The following is a 26,560-nucleotide window of genomic DNA, read 5'->3' as shown; positions in this document are numbered from 1 at the left end:
CTTCTAAGGAGCATTCTAGCTGTACTTCCTCCAAGACAGATTTGTTTGTTCTTCTGGCAGTCCACGATACATTCGATATTCTTCACCAGCACCACAATTCAAAGGTGTCAATTCTTCAGTCTTCCTTATTTATTGTCCAGTTTTCCCATGCATATGACGCGATTGAAAACACTACAGCTTGGATCAGGCTCACCTTGGTCTTCAAGGTGACATCTTCACTGTTTACCACTTGAAAGAGGTCGTTTGCAGCAGATTTTCCAAATGCAATGCTTCCTTTGATTTCTTGACTGCTGCTTCCATGAGTGTTGATTGTGGATCCAAGTAAAATGAAATCCTTGACAACTTGAATCTTTTCTCCGTTTATCATGATGTTGCTCATTGGTCCAGTCGTGAGGATTTTTGTTTTCTTTATGTTGAGGTACAATCCATACTGAAGGCTGTGGTCTTTAATCTTCATCAGTAAGTACCTCAAGTTCTCTTCACTTCCAGCAGGCAAGGTTGTCTCATCTGCATAAAGCAGCTGTTAATGAGTCTTTCTCCAGTCCTGATGCCCATTCTTCTTCATATAGTCCAGATTCTTGGGCTATTTGCTCAGCATACAGATTGAATAAGTATGGTGAAAGCATACAACCCTGACACACACCTTTCCTGAATTTAAACCACACAGTATCCCCTTGTTCTGTTAGAATGACTGACTCTTGATCTATGCACAGGTTCCTCATGAGCACAATTAAGTGTTCTGGAATTCCCACTCTTTGCCATGTTATTCATAATTTGTTATGATCCATACCATCAAATGCCTTTGCATAGTCAATAAAACACAGGTAAACATCTTTCTGGTATTCTTTGCTTTCAGCTAGGATACAAATGACATCAGTAGTTATATCCTGGTTCCATGTCCTCTTCTGAATCTGGCTTGAATTTCTGGCAGTTCCCTGTTGATGTACTGCTGTACAGCCATGTTTGAATGATCTTCAGCAAAATTTTACTTGTGCGTCATATTAATGATATTACTTGGTAATTTCTGCATTCAGTTGGATCACTTTTCTTGGGAATAGGCATAAATTTACATCTTTTCCAGGTAGTTGGCCAGGTAGCTGTCCTCCAAATTTCCTGGCATAGACGAGTAAGCAAATCCGGCACTGCATCCATATATTGAAACATCTCAACTGGTGTTCCATCAATTCCTGGAGCTTTGTTTTTTGCCAATGCCTTTACACCATGGCTTGGGTCAGGCTCACCTTATTATTCTCCAAGGTGACATCTTTGCCTTTTAACGCTTTAAAGAGGTCTTTTGCAGCAGATTTGCCCAGCGCAAAGTGCTTTTTGATTTCTTGGCTGCTACTTCTAATAATAACTTCCATGGATGTTGATTGTGGATCCAAATAAGATGAAATCCTTGACACCTTCAGTCTTTTCTCCGTTTATCATAATGATCCTTATTGGTCTAGTGGTGAGGATTTTTGTTTTCTGTATGTTGAAGTATAATCCATACCGAAGACTGTGGTCTTTGATCTTCATCAGTAAGTGAGTCAAGTCACTTCTTCCTTCAGTACCATCAGTTCCTGGCCATATACTACCTCCTGAAATGGTTGAACGTTGACCAATTCTTTTTAGTATAGTGACTTTGTGTATTCCTTCCATCTTCTTTTGATGCTTCTTGCCTCATTTAATATTTTCCCCGAAGAATTCTTCAGTATTGCAACTTGAGGCCTAAATTTTTTCTTTAGTTCTTTCAGTTTGAGAAATATGGAGCATGTTCTTCCCTTTTGGTTTTCTAAGCCCAGGTCTTTGCACATTTCTTATAATACTTTACTTTGTCTTCTCGAGCCATCCATTGAAATCTTCTGTGCACCTCTTTTACTTCATCATTTCTTTCTTTTGCTTTAGTTACTCGACGTTCAAGAGCAACTTTCAGAGTCTCTTTTGACATCTGTTTTGGTCTTTTCTTTTGTTCCCGCCTTTTTAATGACCTCTTGCCTTCTTCATGTATGATGTCCTGGATGTCATTCCACAACTCGTCTGATCTTCAGTCATTACAGTTCAACGTGTCAAATCTATTCTTGAGCTGGTCTGTAAATTCAGGTGGAATATACTCAAGGTTGTACTTTGGCTCTCGTGGGCTTGTTTTAATTTTCTTCAGCTCCAGTTTGAACTTGCTTACGGGCAAATGATGATCTGTTCCACAGTCAGCCCCTGGCCTTATTCTGACTGATGATAGTGAGCTTTTGCATTGTCTCTTTCCACAGATGTAGTCAATTTTGTTCCTGTGTATTCTATCTGGAGAGGTCCATCTGTGCAGTCGCTGCTTATGTTGTTGAAAAAAGGTATTTGCAATGAAGAACTCATTGGTCGTGGGCAAAATTCTATCATGTGATCTCTGGCATTGTTTTTATCAACAAGGCCATATTTTCTGACTACCGATCCTTCCTCTTTGTTTCTAACTTTCACATTCCAATCACCAGTAATCATTAATGCATCCTGATTGCATGTTCGATCAATTTCAGACTGCGGAAGTTGGTAAAAACTTCAATTTCTTTATCTTTGGCCTTAGTGGCTGGTGAGCAAATTCGAATAGTTGTTTTAACTGGTCTTCCTTGAAGACATATGGATATTACCCTATCACTGATGGTGTTGTATTTTGGATAGATTTTGAAATGTCCTTTTTGATAATGAATGCAATGCCATTCTTCTTCAAGTTGTCGTTTCCAGCATAGCAGACCATATGATTGTTTGATTAATAATGGCTAAAATCAGTCCATTTCAGCTCACTAATACCATTTCATTTTTAACAATTTCCAATTTTCCTAGATTCATACTTCATACAGTCCATGTTCACATTATTAATGGATGCTTGCAGCTGTTTTCTCTCATTTTGAGTTGTGCCACATCAGCAAATGAAGGTCCTGAAAGCTTGACTCCATCCATGTCATTAAGGTCAACTTTACTTTGAGGAGGTAGCTTTTTCCCAGTCATCTTCTGAGTGTCTTCCAACCTGAGGGGCTCATCTTCTGACACTGTATCAGACAATGTTCTGCTGCTACTCATAAAGTTTTCACTGGCTAATTCTTTTCAGAAGTAGACAGCCAGGTCCTTTTTCCTAGTCTTTCTTAATCTGGAAGCTCAGCTGAAGCCTGTCCATCATGGGTGACCCTGCTGGTATTTGAATACTGGTGGCAAGCTTCCAGTGTCACAGTAACACACGAGACCTCACATTATGACAAACTGACAGATGCATGGGTGAAAAATTCAATTATATAAATGTACAATTAAATGAGATATTGAAAGCAAAGGTAAGGAATATTCAGAACTCACTATTGCCTAATTATTTTACTACATTTCACTATTATTTATGTTCTTGAGATTGTTTATATCAGTTGTATCTCTATAATGGAAATACTACGTAATGGTGTGCTACTGCACACAGAACTCCACATTCTGTGACAATATATTCGTAGTTTGATAATCAGTCATGGTGGGAGTATTTACACTACAGAAATCAGCAAACGCTACAAATCAGGGCTTGATTGGCTATTTTGTTGATTTTCTAGGCTTAAGAAATTGATGGAGGTAATGTTAATAATGCAGACTAAACTTACAAATGTGTATGTCTACAGCTGCTACATTGTGACTAGCACAAAAACTGAGGATATATTCTGCCAGTATTAAAACACTATTATCTGATTGAGCAAAGAAGTTGTTCACATTACAGGTGAATAACTGCGACATGTCTTTCTTGTTTTGCTTTTATTGTTTCATTTTTGTCTTCTTAACATAAATGTTTATATTGGAACTGCGCTCATTTGTCAATTACAACCATAGATTGGCTAAGCATACAAGAGATCAGCAAAAATCAGTGAAAGCACTTTGTGAGAATTAATTGGCTATACGGAATTTACAATAAGGAATACTTTATATTTTATTATTACTTGTAAATTGTGTGCTAGACATGCTTTGTATCAACAGAATATACAACAAACTTATGTGTACATGTATACATTCACAGTTTTTTTTTTTTTTCCTGTAGGGCCTTTGCTAAACATTTACTAGCACACTGCTGAATATTTTCAAAGTCACTAGAGAGCAAAAATAAGGTGTTTAGCAATGGCAAATTAGATTGACAACTTATTAATGGCCAGAATGTCGGCCAGGAAAAAGGGGGAAATAGCTTTAGAATGCTCAGAGAAAATTTAAAAAGTAAACAAAGAATTTTATAAATGAAAACTATGTTTTGCGAATGAGAGTAGAATAAAGCCACTTTTTTTTTTTTTTTGCAGATAAATTCTGCTCCTTGGAAACCCTGTGGGGCAGTTCTACTCTGTCCTATAGGGTCACTATGAGTCAGAATTGACTCAACAGCATTGGGTTTGTTTTGTGGTATATTTTCCTTCGTTAGGTATTTTATGTTCTTCAATAATATTTTGTAATTTTCTCCATAAAGACTTAAATTAATAAAGAGTACATCTCTTATTAATTTGTTTCTCTTGGTACCTGATAGTTTTGGTTGTTCTTGTGAATGGTATTTATTTATTACATTTTCTAGATGTTTTTTTTTTTTTTTTATTGCTACTGTATAGGAAGTCCCATGGGTTTTTTCCAAGTTGATTTTGTATACAGCAGCCTTAATGAACTTTCCCAATTCATTTTAAAAGCCAACATAACCTTAATACCATTTGACTGTTAAAAACAACACAAAAGCCTATAGACCAAGATCCAAGTATTGATTTCTACTCATCTGGAGCAAAATAGAATGACAGAAATAAAAGACTCAAAGAAGAAACTAGTTCACAGGAATAATAGACCACAAGAATCATGGCATCTTCTAGGCTGAGACCAGAATAACAGCTACCACTAAGGAGCATTCTGACCAGGGACACAATAGAAGGTCCTGGAGAGAATAGGAGAAAAATGTAGAGCAAAATTCAAATTCCTAAAAAATAGGGTAGACTTACTGGACTGATAGGGACTAGAGAGCTCCTGAGACTATGGCCCTAAGAGACCATTTGAACTTGTAACGGAAGCCACTCCTGGAGGTCACCTTTCAGCTAAATAATAGATTGGCTTATAAAATAAACAATTTCACCTGTCAGTAATGTGCTCCCTTAAATAATTAACTACGTAAAATACTATCAAATCAAACCTACTTGTTCATTAAAACAATGATATACCATCAAAAATAGTGCTATAATTTTTCATCTATAGTGTACATACAGATGATCCCAGGTGCTTATTAAATGTCTAAATTCCTAGGTTCTACTTTCTAAAGATTCCGATTTAGTTAGACCGTGAATGAGGGTTTACTTTATTAATGAAGTCCTCCTTCTCTCACTCTAGGCCTCCCTAGGCAAAGGATATACGCAGTTATGTGGGTTGAGGACTAAACCTGAATTGTATTCAGTTATAAAAATACCAAAGAGTGTTTGTTACTAGAATGCAAAAGTGATTCATTTGTTAATTATCTACTTCCATAATTCAATATACCAGCAAAATAAAGAGTAAAATGAACAGATATTAGTTTCAATACCAATAGATAATGAAAAACAATTTGATAAAACTCAGTACAATTAACAATAAAATTCTAAACATTTACTATGTAATTATCTTTACCATTAAGATCAAGAAGCCAGGGAGGTTCACCAGAATTATTCAACATTGTTTCCAAGCTTATTGAATACTGATGGGGCATGGGGTGGGCTCTTGTCTACCCAATATTAAAGCTTACAACAAAACTGCTAAAATTAAAAGAGTATATTACTTGCATAACAATTTTATAAGTAGTAGCTGAAATAGAATACAGCATTCAAAAATGGATTCAAAGACTATATGATATTGGGGACATTGGTGGTTCTGTGGTAGGATTCTCACCTTCCATGTGGAAGACCTAGGTTTGATTCCCAGTCAATGTACCTCGTGTGCAGCCACCATCTATCTGTCAGTGGAGGCTTGCATGTTGCTATGATGCTGAACAGGTTTCAGTGGAACTTCCAGACTAAGATGGACTAGGAAGAAAGATCTGGCGATTTATTTCCTAAAATCAGCCAATGAAAATCCTATGGATCACAACTGTCTGATTAACAACTCATCATCGGGATAGTACAGGGCCAGGCAGCATTTCCTTTTGTTTTGGGGTCCCATGTATGAGCCAGGGGTCGACTCGATGGCAGCTAACAACAACAAATACATGATGTAGTTGACATCCCAAATCAGTGGGGGAATTAATGTTATGTTTAATTAAATGGTACTAATAAAATGACAGGCCATCTGGACCAAAAAAGTAAGACCTTTATACTGTGAACAAAATAAATTTCAGATAGATTAGATATCTGAATCAAAAAAAAAAATCTATGAAAATATTCTAGCAGAATATAGGTATAAATGTATAACATCAGGGTGGAATCAGCCTGATGGAATCAATAACACAGAAAGCCCAGAAACCGTAATGGAAAAGAATGAAAGTTTTTTTTAATAAAAGATTTTTTTTTTTTTAATAAGCTATAACAGTCATATAAAAGAAGCACAAATTCTAAGCAAGTAACTGAGTGAATTACCACAAAGTAATCACTCCTGTAACCACCACCCTGATTAAGAAATAGAAAACTTCCAGCTTCCCAAAAACCCTCGATCACTACCCGCTGTCACTGTCTCAAAGGCAACCACTTTCCTGACTTGTAACATTTTATTTAGTTTTGTCTGTTTTTAAACTTTGTAGAAATGAAATCACACGTGTTGTATGCATCCTTTGGACTCTGTCTTTTTTGCTTAACATAATGTTTGTGAGATTCACCCACACTGCTGGTGACGGTAGGACGTTCATTTCCATGGCTTCATAGTATTTGCTCATATAACTATTTAATTTAGGCATTCTACTGATTTTTTTTTTTTTTTCACTGATGAATATTTGGATTGTTTCTTGTTTGGAAGAATTACAGATAATGCTGCAAGAGCAATTTTGTTCATGCGTCTTGGTGCACAGGTGCTGGCACTTTTATTAGGTATATACTCCGGAGTGGAAGCTCTAGGTTAAAGAGAAAGTGTATGTTTTACTTCAATAGATACAGCCAATTTTCTAAAGTGAAAGTACTAATTTATACTCCAGGAAGAAGTGTGTGAGAATTCATATTACTTCACATCCTTGTCATAATTTGGTATTGCCAGTCTTTTAAATTTTTGCCAAAATGATAGATTTGACTACACAAAAATGAAATATTTCTATATCTATAGAAATACAATGGGTGTCTATTAATAAGGCAATTGTTGAATAAATTATGGTATCTAAAAATTATGGACTAATATATCACCATGAAAAATTAGTTAGATCTCTATATACTGTCCTGAAGAGAAATTCATGATATGTTAGAAAGAGAAAAAAAGCAAGTGGCAGAGTAAAAAATCCAACTGAACCTAAAAGAAAAAGAAAAAAAAACAAAAATCCCACTGTATATTTGTGCATATGAGCTTGTATGAGCATAGAACATGCCAAATTATTAATATTTCTTATTTTAGGGGCTTTTGATTCATTACAAAAGCATGCTTTACTTTTGTCATTAAAAATTCCAACCAAAATTATGCAAACAAAAACAAACAACTGCAGTATAAAAAAAAGTGTATACCAAGTCTGAACAAGGCACTTCCCTAGATGGTGGTTATATAAAAATTAATAAAACACAGCTTTCCTTAAAGGCTTATCATCTGGTAGAGAAGACAGTTTGGCAGAGAGACTGTTCTTTCATTGCAGATTCAATTATCCTGAGGGCTTAGCAAAAAAAAAAAAAAAAAAAAATTTCCTGTTACGCCACACAAACTTCCCATCACAAAATAATTTTGGATTTGTGATTACTTTGTATCATTTGTCTTCCTTGGATTACCTTGAGAGAGCCTTCTAAAATGAAAGGAATCTTTTCCTTCTCTTTTTCTTTCTCTTTTTCACTCTCTGATACCTCTACTTTGCTGATTCCTTTGTTACCTATAAGCAGAGAAATTAAACTTTCAGTAACTTCCTAAAATAAGATGGTATAGAAGGACCAAAGCTATGGGCTGGAGGGGGATATCAAAGGCTATCAGGTTCAACTCCCCGGTAACTCATCACTGAATCCTTTCTACACCATCCCTAGTGGACATCTGAACTGGGACTGAGCTCCTTCAGAGACTAGAAATTCATAGCCTCTGGGCAGAGTGCGTTCCATTCTCATATAGTATGTTGCGATGTTGCAGCTCTAATTGAACTGGAATCTGTCTTTGTAAATCTTTCATCAAGTTACCCTAGTTTAACCCCTTGAGTCCACACAGAACAAGTCTAACTTTTCCTTCCGTATTGCAATCTCCTCTTGCCATTGTGATCATTCTGTTTACATCTTTCTTGACTCGAAAGCCCTCAAACAGAATGAAACACTTAGCTGGCGTATTTTGACCCCAAGGTGAACGTTTTCAGGGTTTCTGCAGGCACCTAGATAGTTATAAACCTTTTGGTTCTGTTCAGAAGCAGAATAAAGAAAAGGCCATCAACTCACAATCTTTCCTGCTAATAGGCAAGTGTGGCCCTAGATACGATTGTGAGAGAGTGAACTTATCTCTCCTTTTTGTGCAGTCGCATTCATTACTCTAGGTGCCTAGTGCTTTTCTAAGGAGCCCTGGTGGTGCAGTGGTTAAACACTCAGCTGCTAACTGAAAGGTTGGCAGTTTGAACCCGCCAGTGGCTCCAGGAAGAAAAGACCAGGCAATCTGCTCTTGTAAAGATTACGGCCAAGGAAATCTTATGGTGCAGTTCTAGTCTGTCATATAGGGTCGCTATGAGTCGGAATTGATTTGACAGCACACAACAACAACCGTGTTCTTCTGTTGGACCCTCATCAGGATAAAGGTAGAGCTTCGGTGGACAGTAAATAATTGATCATTAACTTGGTTTTGTAAGTTTTATTTTAGAATCAAATTCACTACAGACTCCTCTGGTGACTGACAAGAGTTGCAAAATCTTGCTTCTTTATGAGAAATCACGGTCAATTTTGGCTATCAGAAATACTGAACATTATTTACATGGAGTTACTCTCCTGGCACCAAAAAAAAAAAAAAAAAAAAAAACCAAATCCTTTGCCGTCTGTTGGCACAAACCCAGTGAAATATTATTTTCAAAACAAATTACCTCATTGTTTCACTTCTTTTCTTTATCAAGTATCCTTCTAAAAATCTACTTCACTCTCCCCTTAGCACCTCTCCTCCCTTTCCTCCAGAGCATTAAGACCATGGAAATGAATAACAATAAAAGCAAAGATATGTGTATTAATCCAAGATTCTGTCAAGTCCCTGTTACAGGCCACCAAGAATCCTTCTTCCCTTTATCTCTCATTTTGTACCCCCAGTTCATCTTGGGACCATCGGCTTGCTGTTCTAAGGAAGGTCGTCTTTTGATCTCACTTTTGGAATCTGTAATTATTTTAATAGAGACCAGCTGACTCTGAATTTACCTCATATATTGTCAACAAATCTATGATAGCTGAACCAAAAAATCCTATCAAAATAAAGACATTTGACATTTCCCTAATACATCACATTTGACTCACACCACAGATAAAATCTTCCTGATCTGGCAGAAAGTGGGGTCAATATAAGACAAATATTCCATCATCCCCAGTCAGGCACATTCTCATAATATTCTATTTATTAGAGGAAGCGAAAAGTCACAGGAATTTTGTGGGTAACTCTTTTAAATCCTGAAATACTCACAGTCTTGATTAAATTAAGAAATAGGAGACTATCTAATGTCTTTTGGAATTTACTCTAGGTATAAGTTGAACGGAAACCCTGGTGGCGTAGTGGTTAAGTGCTATGGCTGCTAACCAAAGGGTTGGCAGTTCGAATCCACCAGGTGCTCCTTGGAAACTCTATGGGGGCAGTTCTACTCTGTCCTGTAGACTCGCTATGAGTCGGAAAGAGTCGGAATCGACTCGACAGCACTGGGTTTGGTTTTTTTGCTTTTATGAGTTGAACAGGTTACTTACTTTTAGATTTTTTAGGAGAATAAATTTTGCCAGGAGAAGAAACTTTGCCAGAAGATTTGAATTCTGCATCAGTCTTGGTCCTAGCTATATCCTCAGCCATTTTAGATTCTTGATATATAGCTTCTTCTTTTGTGATCCAATCTTGAATGGATTTCGCAACAAGTTCCAAATAATTTCTAAGAAAAGCAAGGGAGAGCAGATGACAATTGAGTTACTATTAAAGTAAAAATATACGTAAGGTACTGACTGCAAATGAACTGCTTGTGAAATAAATAGACTTGGAGATATCCTAGATGAATTTTGTACTGAGTAGTCAAGCACAAATATACAGTGAGCATATGAAACATGCCCAACTTCACTCACAGTTAAAGACATGTAAATTAAAAATGAGATATCATTTTCATCCAAGTCAAGACTTAAGAAGTTTGATAACACCGAGAGTTGATTACGATTTGGAGAAACAGTATCTCTCAAAAACTCTTGGTTGGAGAGTAATACGGTGTAATTTTGGTTGGAGAGTAATAAGGTACTTTTGTAACCTGGTAGAAACTCTTGTAATTGACCACCAGCTAGTTGACTCACTAGATTAACTAAAAACACTCCAGTCTTGCTATAAAACATACTGGCCTTGTGAGTATCCACACCCTAAATGCTACTCTCTAAGCTGCTTGGGCATTTATGCTTGTATCAGTGAGTTTTTGCCTACCAAGAATCAGTCATATTTGCTCCCAAGTTTGTTCATACTAGTTATCCTGATTATTGTAATTTTTAAAATTAAATGTTGTATACACGTATCACATATGAATGTCCAAAGAGAGTTGTTTTCCAGGAAATGAGCTGAAAGATTTAGGTCTGAAAATAAAGATTAGTTTTTTGTCAAGTTAGGAGTCCCTGTGTAGCACAGACAGTTAAGGGATTGGCTACTAATCGAAAGGTTGGTGGTTTGCATCAATTAGAGACACCTCAAAAAAAAAAAAGGCCTGGTGATCTACTTCCAAAAGATCATAGCCATCGAAAACCCTATGGAGTTCAGTTCTACTCTGAAACACATGGGGTTGCCATGAGTCGTAATCGACTCGACACAATAGTTTTGTTTGGTTGTTGTCAAATTATGTAAAAGTGAAGCCTAACATTTTGAAAAAAATAAAGATAGACGGATTCTACACTCAGGTTGCTTTGTGATTTTCTTTAGTTCTTGATCCATTTTAAAGAAATAAACTGAAAATTGTAGCCTATGAATCATGGGTGCTCAATATCTTTGGAAAATAATTGATTTCTTAAACTCAACGTGTCCCCAGATGAGCTACTGATCTTCCACCAAATTGCTTGATCATTCAAAGTCTCAGCTGATGGCAAGTCTACACTTCCAGTTGAGGAGGTGAAATATCCTAACGTTATTCTTTTTTTTTTAATTTATTCATTTATTACTTTTTAAAAAACTTACTGTGCTATAAGTGAAAGTTTACAAATCGTCAGTGTCTCATAAAAACTTAAATACACCTTGCTATGAACTCCTAGCTGCTCTCCCCATAATGAGACAGCACACTCCTCCCCTCCACCCTGTATTCCCTGTGTCCATTCAACCACCTCCTGTCTACCCTGCCTTCTTATCTTCCTTCCAGATATGAGCTGCCCACATAGTCCCATGTGTCCACTCGAGCCAAGAAGCTCACTCCTCACCAGCATCATTTTCTATCCTATAGTCCAGTCCAATCCCTGTCTGAAGAGTCGGCTTAGGGAATAGTTCCTGCCTTGGGCTAACAGAAGGTCTGGGGACCATGACCTCTGGGGTCCCTCTAGTCTTAGTTAGATCATTAAATCTGGCATTTTTTATGAGAATTTGAGGTCTGCATCCTACTGCTCTCCTGCTCCCTCAGGGGTTCTCTGTTGTGTTCCCTGTCAGGGCAGTTATCGGTGGTAGCCAGGCACCATCTAGTTCTGCTCCCATTCTGATGTAGTCTCTGATTTATGTGGCACTTTCTGTCTCTTGGGCTCATAATTACCTTGTGTCTTTGGTGTTCTTCATTCTCCTTTGCTCCATGTGGGTTGAGACCAGTTGATCCATCTTAGATGGCTGCTTGCTAGCGTTTAAGACCCCAGACACCACTAAGTGGGAGGCAGAATTTTTTTTAACAAATTTTATTATGCCAATTGACCTAGATGTCCCCTGAAACCATGATCCCCCCAAAATTAATATCGCCACTCCTGCTCTTTTTTGATTGTTGTTTACTTGATATATTTTTTTCCATCCTTTGAGTTTCAGTTTGTGTCTCTAAGGTTTGTCTCTTGTAGGCAGCATTTAGACAGATTGTGTTTTTTTTTTTAATCCATTCTGCCACTGTCTCTTTATTGGTGCATTTAGTCCATTTACATTCAGCATAATTGTGGATAGGTATGAATTTACTGCTGTCACTGTGATGTCTTTTTTTGTGTGTGTGTTGTTGACAGTTTCTTTTTCCTACTTAATTTTTTGTGCTGAGTAGTTTATCTTTATATATTGTCTTTTCCTCTTAATTGTTGTTATTGATTTTGTTTTTGCTGAATATTTTTTTCTTCTAGTATTTTATTTTGATGAGTAGGATTGTTAGTCTCCTTTGTGATTACCTTAATATTTACACCTACTTGTCTAAGTTTAAACCTAACTTTTATTTCTTTGGATTGCCTTGTCTTTCTCTCTATACAAAAGATTTATGACTACATTTCTTAGTCCCTCTTTAGTGTTTTAATGTTGTCTTCCTTTACATAATGACATCGCTGTTTCCCTGTTTTGAGCTTTTTTAAATCTTGATTTATTTTTGTGATTTCCCTATCTGGGTTGACATCAGGTTGCCCTGTCCTGTGTCCTAGTCTTGGGTTGATATCTGATATTATTGGTTTTCTAACCAGAGAACTCCCTTTAGCATTTCTTGTAGTTTTAGTTTGGGGTTTATGAATTCCCTAAACTTCTGTTTATCTGGAAATGTCCCAGTTTTGCTTTCATACTTGAGAGACAGTTTTGCTGGATATATGGTTCTTGGCTGGCAATTTTTTTTCCTTCAATGCTTCACATAAGTCATCCCATTGCCTTCTTGCCTGCATGGTTTCTGCCGAGTAGTCCGAGCTTATTCTTATTGGCTTTGTTTGTAGGTGACTTTTCATTCATCCCTAGCCACTCTTAAAATTATCCCTTTATCTTTGGTTTTGGCAAGTTTGATTATAATATGTCTTGTTGATTTTCTTTTTAGATCTACCTTATGTGGAGTTGGATGAGCATCTTGGATAGATATCTTTTCATGTTTCATGATATTAGGGAAGTTTTCTGCCAATAAATCTTCAACAGGTCTCTCTGTATTTTCTGTTTTCCCTTGCTGTTCTGGTACTCCAATCACTTATAGGTTATTTCTCTTGATAGAGTCACACATGATTCTTAGGGTTTCTTCATTTCTTAAAAAAATTCTTTTATGTGATTTTTCTTCAAATATATTGGTGTCGAGTGTTTTTATCTTCAGGTTCACTAATTCTTCCTTCCACTTCCTCAGTTCTGCTCCTCTGACTTTCTATTGAGTTATCTAATTCTGTAATTTTATTGTTAATCTGAATTTCTGATTGCTGTCTCTCTATGGATTCTTGCAATCTATTAAATTTTTCATTATGTTCTTGAATAACTTTTTTAATTTCTTCAACTGCTTTATCTGTGTGTTCCTTGGCTTGTTCTGTATTTTGCCTGATCGCCTTCCTGATCTTGTTCCAGATGTGTTGAAGAGTTCTGTATATCAATCTTTTGTATTTTGCATCTGGTAATTCCAGGAAAACACCTTCATCTACAAGATTCCTTGATTCTTTGTTTTGAGAGTTTGTTGAAGCAATCATGGTTTGCTTCTTTATGTGATTTGATATTGCCTGTTGTCTCCAAGCCATCTATAAGTTATTGTATTAGTTTATGTTTGCTTACTGTATCCTAGCTTCTTGCTTCGTTTTGTTTTGATATGCCCAAATAGGCTGCTTAAGTGAGCTAGCTTGATTATTTTTGCCTTTGAAGCTCTAACGTCCTGTTACCAGATGGCTAGAGCTGTTACCAGGTATATGTGCTTAGGAGTCCATTCACTTTTCTTGTATGGATTCAGCTCAGGTATCCAGGTAGTTTGTTATTAAGTGTGTGGTACAGGTTCTGTTCTATAGTCTTAGAGGGCAGGAGTGATTGGTGTAGGTACCAGTATCTGGTTGCAGCAGGGGGCTGACTACTGTCTCCCAAGTGTCTGTGAGGAAAGAGCATCCCTGTTCCCTAGAGTGCACAGGTGGGTGGGTTCTGCTGCTGGACCATGGGTACCCAATGCTTTTGGTTGTAAGGGCTGAGAGGTACCCCTTATCCTTGGACCTCTGTTAGGGTGGCTAGGAGATGTGGGTGTAGCCACCAGTCCATAGGCCCCCGATGTGGTTAGGTGAGGACCCTGTTTAACAGGAAAAGCAGTGTAAAACATCAAACGACAACCTCTCCACCACACAGCTGAAACAGTTGCAGCCTTCCAAAAAGGGTCTATTCTTCTGAAACGGACCCACACAGGTCCACGCAGGGGTGAAAAGTATTCAAAGTCCAAGGACTGTTTTTGCCTGGACAGGACCTGCCTCTATCCTGAGCTCCTCACCTTAGTGGAGCTGACAGATTATTTTTTCCCCCAATTGTGAATTTATTCCTTCTCCAAGGCCAAGAGAATGGCTCAGAGCATGCAGGAGGGCCTATCTCAGGCCCAGGGAGATTGACACCCACTGAAGCCACCTTGGGGCCTGGGACCATGGTAAAATATGTGCAAGTACTTAGCTTTTGCTGAGAGTGCCATTTTTCTCTGGTTCTGGAGGTGTGAGTAGGCTACGTGGCTAGCTGTCTCTCCCTGAGGAAACCATGTCCTGAATGCTACCACCAGCTCCACCACAGTCGCTCCAGAGAACAGTGCCTGAGGGTTCCCGGTGATTCAGGTTCGGCAATTGCCCTCCACTTCTGAACTGTCTCTCCCTCCTTTTTTGCTGCTCGGTCTGTTTTCTAACTTTGCCTTTGATGCTCAGGGCTCCTAGCTTGTCATAAATATAATCATTTCACTTGTTTTTTTTCTGGTCTTTGTTGTAAGAGGGATCACCAGAAATGTCTGTCTACTCTGCCATCTTCACCCCACCTCCTGAAGTTATTCTTGACTCTGCTTATTTTCCCACACCCCCCTCCAATCTGTCAGGACATCCAGATTGTTTTTACTTTTAAAATATATGCAAAATCTGATCACTTCTCACCTTCTTTACTGCTATCATCCTGACCTAAGCCACTACCATCTCTTGCTAGGATTGTGGCAACGACCTTCCAACTGGTCTCCTTGTTCCTATCATTGACCCCATAACCCTTTCAATTCTTAAGTCAGATCATGTCCCTCTTCTCAGAATCTTCCAATAATTTTGCATCTGAATAAAAACAAGAGTCCTTAGAGTGACCTACAATGAGGGAACACAGGCTCATATGTACAGCCAAATTAGTATTCTTATGAAAGGACAAGATAAAGAATATTAAAGAATGAAAAGATTTAGGATTCTTACCACCCACAGATACTTTCTGAATAAATTATTTACAAATGCATTCTAGCTACATTGAAAAATCAAATAAATTCAGGAAGGAAGACAACACGAGACGTAAGTAAAAGAATTGAGGAAAAAAGACAGTAAAATTTATAATTAAATGCAAATAATTATTACTATTTATTTGTGATTATAAAATATTACAATCAAAAACAAAATTTCTAGATAATCTCAAAATGGAGGGCAGGGATATTTTGGGGGAAAGTGAATGTATGTTAAGGTTTTAAGCATTTTTGGGAAATTAATTAATGCTAACCATGACATTAAAAAAGTGTTTATAAATATGTGATTCAAAAGGATAAATGTAACCTCTAGAGGAATATAAATAGAATGGGTAACTTTTTTTAAAAAAATCACATGCTAAGAATGAGCTAAGAAAATTCAGTCAAAAAAAGGAATGAAAAGGATTAATACTAAAATACAAATATGTTTATAAAATTAATTGGTAACAGCAAAGTCAAAAAGATTATCAATAAAAACGAAAATGAAAGGATCAAATTCTATTAAAAAGAGGCTCCCAGAATGGCTAAAAAAATAAATTCTAGCTACTGTTATATAGGGATGTGCCCCTGACAAAAGAAAAATTATGCAGAAAAATTAAAACGTGGCAGGTAGCTGAATCGGAAACTAGAAGAAGCCTGGGTCCTCGGTAACCACAGTAAGTAGCTGCACTGTCCGTAAGGCAAGGCCTGACTCCACATTTCTTACTACATGAGAAGAATAATCCTCTTATTTGTTTAACAACTGTAGTCAGGTTTCCATTAATATAATGAAACGCAATTCCTAGCTGACACATAAAATGATTGAAACTTATATCAATAAGTTCTTACATAAAGAAAGAATGTTCAATAATATCAGATATGGTTAAACTCAAGATGCAAAGCATTAAAAGGAACACAGAGGGCTATCTTATATTGATAAAAGTTACAATCCATTAAGGATACATCTAAAAACACAGATTCAAAAATAAATATACACACAGACAGTATACATGTAGAACTATAAACAAAAGAAATGGATAAATCCATAATCATAAAGAGAGACAATAATACACCTCTCGGAAACTGACATTTTTCATGAGAATACTGTGTTTAATTTCATGCCAACAGACTAGAAAATCTGGATGTCATGCGTGATTCCCTAGGAAAATATAAATTACTAAAATCAATTCAAGAAGAAGTAGAAAATCTGAATAAAGGATTACCCTTAGAAGAAATGAAAAGATTGTCAATGATCTATTCATCATCCCTTAGCACTAACATCTCTTCCCTTGGGTCCTGCTGTCCAGCCCTCAGGAAGCCACTAACTTGAAATGATTTTCCATGTGAAATGTATCATCCTCCTAAAAATAGATAATGCACTATATGATGTAAGCTACTGTATACGTGAGTAGAGCGTTAGACAGACCTGGGAAAATGACCTTGTTGTCCAACTTCTAACAGTGTCATTTTTGGAGAACTACAGAGTTAAGATGAATGTGCAATATTTTGACTGCCTTGCTTGCTGTGAAACCTCATATTTGTGGGACTGCACTTTGATGAGACAGCTGAGAGTTGATGTTAAGGCCTTGGCATGCAGGCCTTGGCGAGAAACGGAGGCTGTGGCTTTTCTGTGTGAAGCTGACTCACACGTATTTTGACGCTCACCTTCAGCAGTCATATACAACCAGCGTGGGTGAACAAAGCAAAAGACATTATACACGGGGTAGCTGCTGAGTCATCTGATGAGATGAAGACTCTGGTCATGTTGTATTTCCTGCCCTGTATTATTTTAATAAGGAGCCCTGGTGGCCCAGTGCTTAAACTTTCAGCTGCTAACCGATAGGTCAGCAGTTTGAATCCATCAGCTGCTCCATGGGAGAAAGATGTGGCAGTCTGCTCCCATAAAGATTACATCCATGGAAACCCTATAGTGCAGTTCTATTCTGTCCTGTAGGATTGCCATAAATCAGAATTGACTTAGCAGCAATGTGTTATTCTTTCATAAAGTTAAGCTGATAGAGGACTGGACTAAAGCCTATTGCATCTTGTAAATCTAGCTGTCAATTTCGATGCATGATTACCCTGTGCTGGAATGCCAAATCATAAAAAAAAAAAAAGTAATTGTCATTTCATTCCATGAGGCTAGCATAACAAAGTCATAAAAAAAAAAAGAAGAGCCCACAGCCAAAATGTTTACAATTAAATTCTTATTTCTGTATAACCCATGAGTCAAATTAGAAATCATATTGGAAACGAAAAATGAAAGATAATGAACATATTATCAATCAGGTCTTTTGGGATGTTGCTAAAGTGGTATTGGGGAAAGATTTTTCCTTACATGCTTATACTATAAAGAAAAACAAACAAACAAAACCCCAGAAAATCAAGAGATAAGTTTCTAATTTAAGAAGTAAAAGAACCTCCGAACAGTCCAAGGAAATTAACTGACATGAAATAATAAAAATGATAAAAAAAAAAAAAAAAACCCAGTGCCATCGAGTCGAAACCACTATGCCACCAGGGTTTCACAAATAAAAATGATAGCATAATGAAATGAAATAAAAAGGGCAGAGAATTGGAAAGCAAGAGTTAGTAGTTAGTTCTTTAGACATACTAATAAAATCGGCAACCCTGTTAAGATTTATCCACAAAAATTCAGAGAAATCACAGATTAAAAATATTAGAAACTAAAAGGAATACAGTAAAATGTAGCACAAATTAAAAAGGTTAGAGAATATTTGCATCAAATTTATGCCAATTAACTTTACAGACAGGTGAAATGATCACAGTCCTAGAAATACATAAATTATCAAACCTAACTCAAAAATAAGTAGAAAACCCGAAGAGTCTAACAGTCACAAAAGAAATTATAAATTAGTAATTAAACATCTCCCCAAACCTAGATGGTTTTATCTGCAAGTTCTATCAAACACCAAAGGAACATATATCTTAATCTTACATAAATCTTTTTGGAAAATCAAAAAATAGAAGTAAAAAAGGAAGAAAATTTCTCAATTTATGAGGTTAGTATAATCTCATTACTCAAACAGGACAAGAACAGTTAAAAAGGGGAAAATTACAGCTGAATCTTGCTCATGAACACAAGGCAAACATTCTAAACAATGTATCAGCAAACCAAATCCAGCAATATACGTATACTAACATAATGGCCAAATTGGCTTTATCCCAGGAATGCAAGTTTGGTTCAACACTAGAATATCTATTAATGAAATTCAACATGCTAACCAATTAAAGGAAAGAAATATGAACACCTGAATTGGTGCAGAAAAATAATTTGATAAGATTTAAAAACCATTTATGATTAAGAACTCGTAGCAAACTAGTAATGGGAGAGAACTTTACTAACCTAATAAACAGTATCTACATAAACTGTACACCAAAAAACACACCTAATGGCTAAATATTCAAACATTCTCTTTAAAGAAGACGTGGACGCCATCTCAAAATTATATTGAAGGTCCTCGTCAGCAACTAAGATCAGAAGAAATATGAAAATCATAATTATTGGCAATGAAGAAACAAAACAAAGAAAAATACAGATTAGCAGTTCGACCTCTTGACGCACCTATTATATGACTTAACTTAAAAAAAAACAAAACCATTTTATGACTTTAGTGTGTGCGTGCACACCCTATTCCCCCAATTATTCTGTAAATCCATGCTCTGTATCTTTCTCCAGCCCTTGGAACTAAAACAATGATATACAAATAAATAATAAACATTAAGCAAAGAGCCCTGGTGGCACAGTGGCTAAGTGCTTGGCTGCTAACTGAAAGGCTGCTAACCTCCAGCTGCTCCATGGGAGAAAAGATTTGGCAGTCTGCTTCTGTAAAAATTACAGCCTTGGAAACCCTATGGGGGCAGTTCTACTCTGTCCTATGGGGTTGCTGTGAGTTAGAATCGAATCAACAGCAACAGTTTTTTGTTTTTTATACATTAAACAGTAGGAGAAAATAATGAAATGGCCTTGTTATTAATGAGGAGAGATAAAACAGTTCTAGGAAAGCAAAGAAATCACTAAGGAGCTGGGACAGGAAAATAAAAACAAAACAAAACACAACACTGGTTCCTAGAGATCTCAGTTTGCTGGAAACTTGACTGTTATGTTGGTATGTCACTCAATTGCTCTACTTTTCATCCTCCCAGATCAAGTGGAGTTACCCAAAACCAGCATGCTGAATGTCGTTGAAATCTTTCAGAGGCAGTCTTACTGGAGCCTAAATGAATAAAATGTAATTTAACATCCCCACCGGGCTCCATGAGAGCAAGAACAATGTCTGTGTTTTTCAGTGGTACGGCTTCAGTGCCAATCACAGTGCCTAGCATACAACGGACATTCAATCTGGTGAGTTGAATTGGATCTATCGTACCACACAAATGTTCTTCTTTGAATTGAACCACCTAGTTTAGCCTAAGGAACTAAGAGGGAAATTAAGTAAGAAGCTAACTAAACTAAACTAACTAACTATATAGTTAACTAAGCTAAGTTGGTTACCTGAATCCAGCGTTGGAGTGAAGAGCAATATTCCAACATTCGCGATGCAGACGTTGTGTGTTCATTGGGTTATGAAAGACTAAGAGCAGAGAGTTGTCTTGGGTATGGTAATAGGAATCGATACACCTGTACTGCTGATTGGCTTCTTGAAGAACCTGGAAATAGAAATAATGCAATTGTTATGCCTTTTTTTTCCCAAGAGGGTGCCTCCTGCTAGGGCATTTCTCTGTTGCCCTTTTCTTTGTCCCCTTATCTCCACATTCTTAGTTAAGTTTAGATTCCCAGAGGATTGTCTCCTAATTGCTAGAAACTGGGAGCATAAATGGTATATATTTTTCTGGGCATTTAAGCAACTCTTATAGAAAAATAAATGATAAGTTCTAGGCATACAGGAAACCATGGTGGCATAATGGTTAAGAGCTACAGTTGCTAACCAAAAGGTCAGCAGTTCAAATCCACCAGGCGCTCCTTGGAAACCCTATGGGGCAGTTCTATTCTGTCCTATAGTGTCACTATGAATTGGAATCTACTCGACCACAATGAGTTTTTTTTTAAAGCATACAGGCAAGGAGCCCTGGTGATGCAATGGTTGAGTGCTCAGCTACTAGCCAAAAGGATTGTGGTTCAAACCCACCCAGCAGCTCTGTGGGAAAAATATCTGGTGATATGCCCCCATAAAGATTACAGTCAAGAAAACCTTACGGGGCAGTTTTACTTTGTCACATGAAGTCACTACGAGTTGAAATCAACTCCATGACACCCAACAACAACAACAGGCATACAGACATTTCCTCAAGGGCTCTTCCTTAAGGATGAAAAACCAAAACCAAACCCGTCGCTGTTGAATTGATTCTGACTCATAGCAGCCCTACGGGACAGAGTAGAACTGCCCCATAAGGTTTCCAAGGAGCAGCTGGTGGGTTCGAACTGTTGACCTTTTGGTTAGTAGCCAAGCTCTTAATCACTGTGTCATCAGCGCTTATAAATAATAATTAGGTCAAGCAGTTATTTATTCAGCGTTTTCCACGCCTTCATATAGATTATCTCATTTTATCATTATTAAAAAACCCAAATGAATAGATATGATTACTTTTCCCATTTTAAATTGTTGTTGTTAGGTGCCTTCGAGTTAGTTCCAAATCATACTGAGCCTATATACCACAGAATGAAACACTGCCCAGACCTTAGCCGTGCTCACAACCGTTGTTATGCTTGAGCTCATTATTTTAGCCACTGTGTCAATCCATCTCATTGAAGGTTTTCCTCTTTTCTGCTGACCCTGTACTTTAAAAAGCATGATGTCCATCTCCAGGGACTGATCCTTTCTGACGACATGTCCAAAGTATATAAGATGCAGTCTCACCATCCTTGCTTCAAAGGAGCATCCTGGTTGTACTTCTTCCGAGGCAGATTTGTTTGTTCTTTTGGCAGTCCATGGTATATTTGATATTCTTTGCCAACGCTGCAATTCAAAGGTGCCAATTCCTCTTCAGTCTTTCTTATCCTCTGTCCAGGTTTCACATGCATATGATGTGATTGAGAATAAAATGACTTGGGTCAGGCCCACCTTAGTCTTCAAGGTGACATCTTTCTTTTTCAACACTTTAAAGAGGTCCTTTGCAGCAAATTTGCCCAGTGCAAAGCATCTTTTAATTTCTTGACTGCTGCTTCCATGGGTGTTGACTGTGAATCCAAGTAAAATGAAATCCTTGACAACTTCAGTCTTTTCTCTGTTTATCATGATGTTGCTCATTGGTCCAGTTGTGAGGATTTTGTTTTCTTTATGTTGAGGTGTAATCCATACCGAAGGCTGTGGTCTTTGATCTTCATCAGCAAGTTCTTCAAGGCCTCTTCACTTTCAGCAAGCAAGGTTGTGTCATCTGCATGTTACAGGTTGTTAATGAGTCTTCCTCCAATCCTGATGCTGCGTTTTTTATTCACATAGCCCATCTTGGGTTATTTGCTCAGCATACAGATTGAACAGGTATGGTGAAAGGAAACAACCCTGACACACATGTTTGCTGACTTTAAACCAGGCAGTATCCCCTTGTTATGTCTGCATAACTGCCTCTTGATTTATGTACAGGTTCCTCAAGAGCACAATTAAGTGTTCTGGAATTCCCATTCTTCGCAATGTTATTCATAATTTGTTATGATCCACATAGCCAAATGCCTTGGCATAGTCAATAAAACACAGGAAAACATCCTTCTGGTATTCTTTGCTTTCAGCCAGAATCCATCTGACATCAGCAATGATATCCTTGGTTCCATGTCCTCTTCCGAATCTGGCCTGAATTTCTGGCAGTTTCCTGTCGATATACTGCTGCAGCCGCTTTTGAATGATCTTCGGCAAAATTTTGCTTGTGTGTGATATTAAAGATATTGTTCGGTAATTTCCACATTTGGTTAGGTCATCTTTCTTGGGAATAGGCATAATTATGGATCTCTTCCAGTCGGTTGGCCAGGTAACTGTCTTCCAAATTTCTTGGCATAGATAAGTGAGCACTTCCAGAGCTGCATCTGTTTGTTGAAACATCTCAATTGATAGCCTGTCAATTCCTGGAGCCTTGCTTTTTGCCAATGTCTTCCGTGCAGCTTGGACTTCTTCCTTCACTACCATCGGTTCCTGATCATATGCCACCTCTTGAAATGGTTGAATGTCCACCAATTCTTTCTGGCACAATGACTCTGTGTATTACTTCCATCTTCTTTTGATGCTTCCTGTGTCATTTAATATTTTCCCCCATAGAATCCTTCACTATTGCAACTCGAGGCTTGAATTTTTTTCTTCAGTTCTTTCAGCTTGAGAAATGCTGAGCATGTTCTTTCCTTTCGGTTTTTTATCTCTGGCTCCTCGCATATGTCATTATAATACTTTATCTTCTCCAGCTACCCTTTGAAATCTTCTGTTCAATTCTTTTGTTTCTCGTTTCTTCCTTTTGCTTTAGCTGCTCGACGTTCAAGAGCAAGTTTCAGTGTCTCTTCTGACATACATTTTGGTCTTTTCTTCCCTTGCCATCTTTTTAATGACTTCTTGCTTTCTTCATGTATGATGTCCTTGACGTCATTCCGCAACTCATCTGGTCTTTGGTCACTAGTGTTCAATGTGTCAAATCTGTTCTTGAGATGGTCTCTAAATTCAGGTGGGTTATACTCAAGGTTGTACTTTGGCTCTCGTCGACTTGCTCTAATTTTCTTCAGTTTCAACTTGAGCTTGCACATGAGCAGTTGATGGTCTGTTCCACAGTAAGCCCCTGGCCTTGTTATGACTGATGATATTGAGCTTTTCCATCATCTCTTTCCACAGATGTAGTAGATTTTGTTCCTGTGTATTCCATCTGGTGAGGTCCATGTGTATAATCACCATTTATGTTGGTGAAAAAAGGTATTTACAATGAAGAAGTTGTTGGTCTTGCAAAATTCTATCATGTGATCTCTGGCATTGTTTCTATCACCAAGGCCATATTTTCCAACTACTGATCCTTTTTTGTTTCCAACTTTCGCGTTCTAATCACCTCTAATTATCAATGCATCCTGATTGCATGTTCAATCAATTTCAGACTGCAGAAGTCGGTAAAAATCTTCTTTGGCCTTAGTGGTTGATGTGTAAATTTGAATAACAGTCACTTTAGCTGGTTTTCCTTCTAGGCATATGGATATTATCGTGTCACTGACAGCACCGTACTTAAAGATAGATCTTGAAATGTTCTTTTTGACAATGAATGCAACACCATTCCTCTTCAAGTTGTCATTCCTAGCAGAGTAGACCATAGGATTGTGCAATTCAAAGTGGCCAATACCAGTCCATTTCAGCTTACTAATGCCTAGGACATCGATTTTATGCATTCCATTTCATTTTTGATGATTCCAATTTTCCTAGATTCATACTTCTTAATTCCAGGTTCCGATTATTAATGGATGTTTGCAGCTGTTTCTTCTTATTTTGAGTTGTGCCACATCAGCAAACGAAAGTCCTGAAAGCTTGACTCCACCCACGTCATTAAGGTCGACTCTACTTTGAGGAGGCAGCTCTTTCTCAGTCATCTTTTGAGTGCCTTTCAACCTGGGGAACTCATCTTCTGAAACTATATCAGACAATGGTTTGCTGCTATTCATAAGGTTTTCACTGGCCAATTCTTTTCAAAAATAGACTGGTGGATCCTTCTTCCTAGTCTGTCAGTCTGGAAACTCGGCTGAAACCTGTTCACCATGGGTGACCCTGCTGGTATCTGAATACCAGTGGCATAGCTTTCAGCATCGCTGCAACACACAAGCCCCCACTGTACAAGAAATTGACAGACACGTGGGATTTAAATTGTTAGAATTATTATTAGAATCCTCATTTTCAACATATTGGGGCTGAGAGAGTATAAGAGGCTTGTCCAAGAGCACAGAGTTAGTAAGTGCTGGTGCCAGGGCTCAGGCCAGTCTTTTGACCCTGAAATCTACCCTCTCCCACTTCACAGAAGCTCTCCAGTGAAACAAATGAGTGGTCTTTCTGACATGCATGGTTTCTACTTGAATTTTCCAAAACATGCCACCCTCTAACAGCAGCACCAATAGAGGGCTGCAGTGGGCAGCTGGCAGTCCTGTTTCCTGCTCACTGCCAATCTACGGAAGGAAATATGTCCATAGGAAAATCAGTTCGACAGCTGTGGGTTGTTTGTTCTGTTTTTTAATATTAATCTGGTGTGGGCAGCTCTCAGCTCTCTACCGTTTGGATGGTCTGAAGGCATGGAATTACACATTATGTTAGGAAAGGGCTGTTTTCTTTTGCTTTCAATTGTACACTGGTAGCATAATCAAAATAATACATTTGCTTCCTCAATCCAGTCCTCTGTATGAATGCCTTTACGGAGTGGCACTTAAACTCTTACATCTGTTCCCTGAGGATCAATACAAGAAATACACATGTGGTGAATATCTTAGCATTTAAAAAAAATTGCTACACAGGGGTATTATCCATTACAGACTTTTTTTTGAAAGGCAAATTCCTCTGAGTATAAACCCAGAAAACAACTGTGCTTTTTTCTAGTAAACATATATTCTCCTTTCTATCCAACAGTGAAAGATCACAATCTTTGTGTTTTCATATGAGTATATTTGTGCTAGCCAGTAGGAAATACAGCACTATGTTTCTCAGGGCTATAGCTTTTCTTAAAAAGTGTTTGAAAAGTTTTCGTATAATATCATTCTTGTCTTATTTCACTACTTGGCTTGTGCCCTTTATTCTGTACCAATATTATTAGTATCGTTGATTAGTTAGTTAATTCTTTCATTAGAAATGAGCACCTACTATGTGCCAAGCACCATGCAGGTACTGGGAAAACAACAATGAACAAGAAAGGCAAGGCACCTGTTTTAGGGGTAGTCTATATTTTGTTAGGGAGCCAGTCAACAAAAAAAACATACACATACATACTATATATAATACAAATTGTGATAACTGCAATAAAGGAAATAAAGAACAGAAATGAGAATAGTGTGACTAAAGCATAATGAACTGGGGGAAGTGATAAAAAAAAAAAAAAAGAGTTTGGCTATTATCAGGTTTTACAGGCCCTGGGAGGGATTTGAATGTTCCTAAAAAATCTGATTAAATTTTTTATAGATCATTTTGGAGTTAGAAAGGAGCATATAAGAAGATGAAATTGATGGACTTTCCGATATGTGGAGAAAGGGTTGGTATAGGGAAAAGTGAAAGCAGGTTAACAATTAGGAGGATATTGCAGTAGAAGGAGAAGATAGTAGTTTGATTACGGTAGCAGCAGTGGAAAGAATGAAGAGATTTCAGATATATTTTGGAGATGTACCCCTCAAAACTCAATGATGGATCAGATGTGGAGCACAAATGAAAGGCTGGAATGGAAAATGAGTCTTAGCCTTTTGGCTGGAGCAGTTGAATAATGATTACATTTTCTGAGAGGAAACAGGGAGAAACATACTTAGGTTGGACAATCACCAGCTTTATATGGGACACTAAGTTTGTGATATCTATCATTTTTTTTTTTTTTATCAGAAATGGAAGTGGAATGTGGAGTTAGGTAGATGAATGTGGAGCTCAAGGGAGGGAGGTAATTTGGAAGATACAAATTTAGGAGCCATCAGCTTTATAATAAATGAGATCATCCAAAGAGGGTGGTTACAGAGAAGAGAAGATGGTCCAGGGCTGAGCCTTGATGAACTTCAAAATTTAGATATTGAGTGGAGGAGAAGTCAACCAAATTCCAAATGAAGCACCGAGGAGGAATACAGTGTGGAATGCTGGAAATCAGAGGTAGAAAATAGAGTATATAAAAAAAAACAAAAAACTCATTGCTGTCAAGTCGATTCTGACTCATAGTGACCCTATAGTACAGAGAAGAACTGCCCCATAGGGTTTCTAAGGGGTGGCTGGTGGATTTGAACTGCCTACCTTTTGGTTAGGAGTCAAGCTCTTAACCACAAAAGCAGAGAGTATTTCATATGGAAGTGATCAA

General features: G+C 37.5%; 1 protein-coding gene across 4 annotated transcripts in view; it reads right to left on the bottom strand.

Moving 5' to 3' along the window:
• Positions 1 to 26,560, bottom strand: part of SPAG17 (sperm associated antigen 17) — a 257,638-nt gene that overhangs the window by 82,444 nt on the left and 148,634 nt on the right. For all 4 annotated transcript variants that reach the window (XM_049879966.1, XM_049879965.1, XM_049879967.1 and 1 more), the window contains 3 exons: positions 20,082 to 20,236; positions 9,993 to 10,168; positions 7,866 to 7,963 (listed from right to left, as the gene is read on the bottom strand). In XM_049879966.1, coding sequence (XP_049735923.1) covers positions 7,866 to 7,963; positions 9,993 to 10,168; positions 20,082 to 20,236 — 429 coding nt within the window. The remainder of the gene's footprint in view (positions 1 to 7,865; positions 7,964 to 9,992; positions 10,169 to 20,081; positions 20,237 to 26,560) is intronic.

Source organism: Elephas maximus, chromosome 3 (assembly GCF_024166365.1).
Source record: "Elephas maximus indicus isolate mEleMax1 chromosome 3, mEleMax1 primary haplotype, whole genome shotgun sequence".
NCBI classification, from domain to species: Eukaryota; Metazoa; Chordata; class Mammalia; order Proboscidea; family Elephantidae; genus Elephas; species Elephas maximus.
This window is presented reverse-complemented; position numbering and strand designations above follow the sequence as displayed.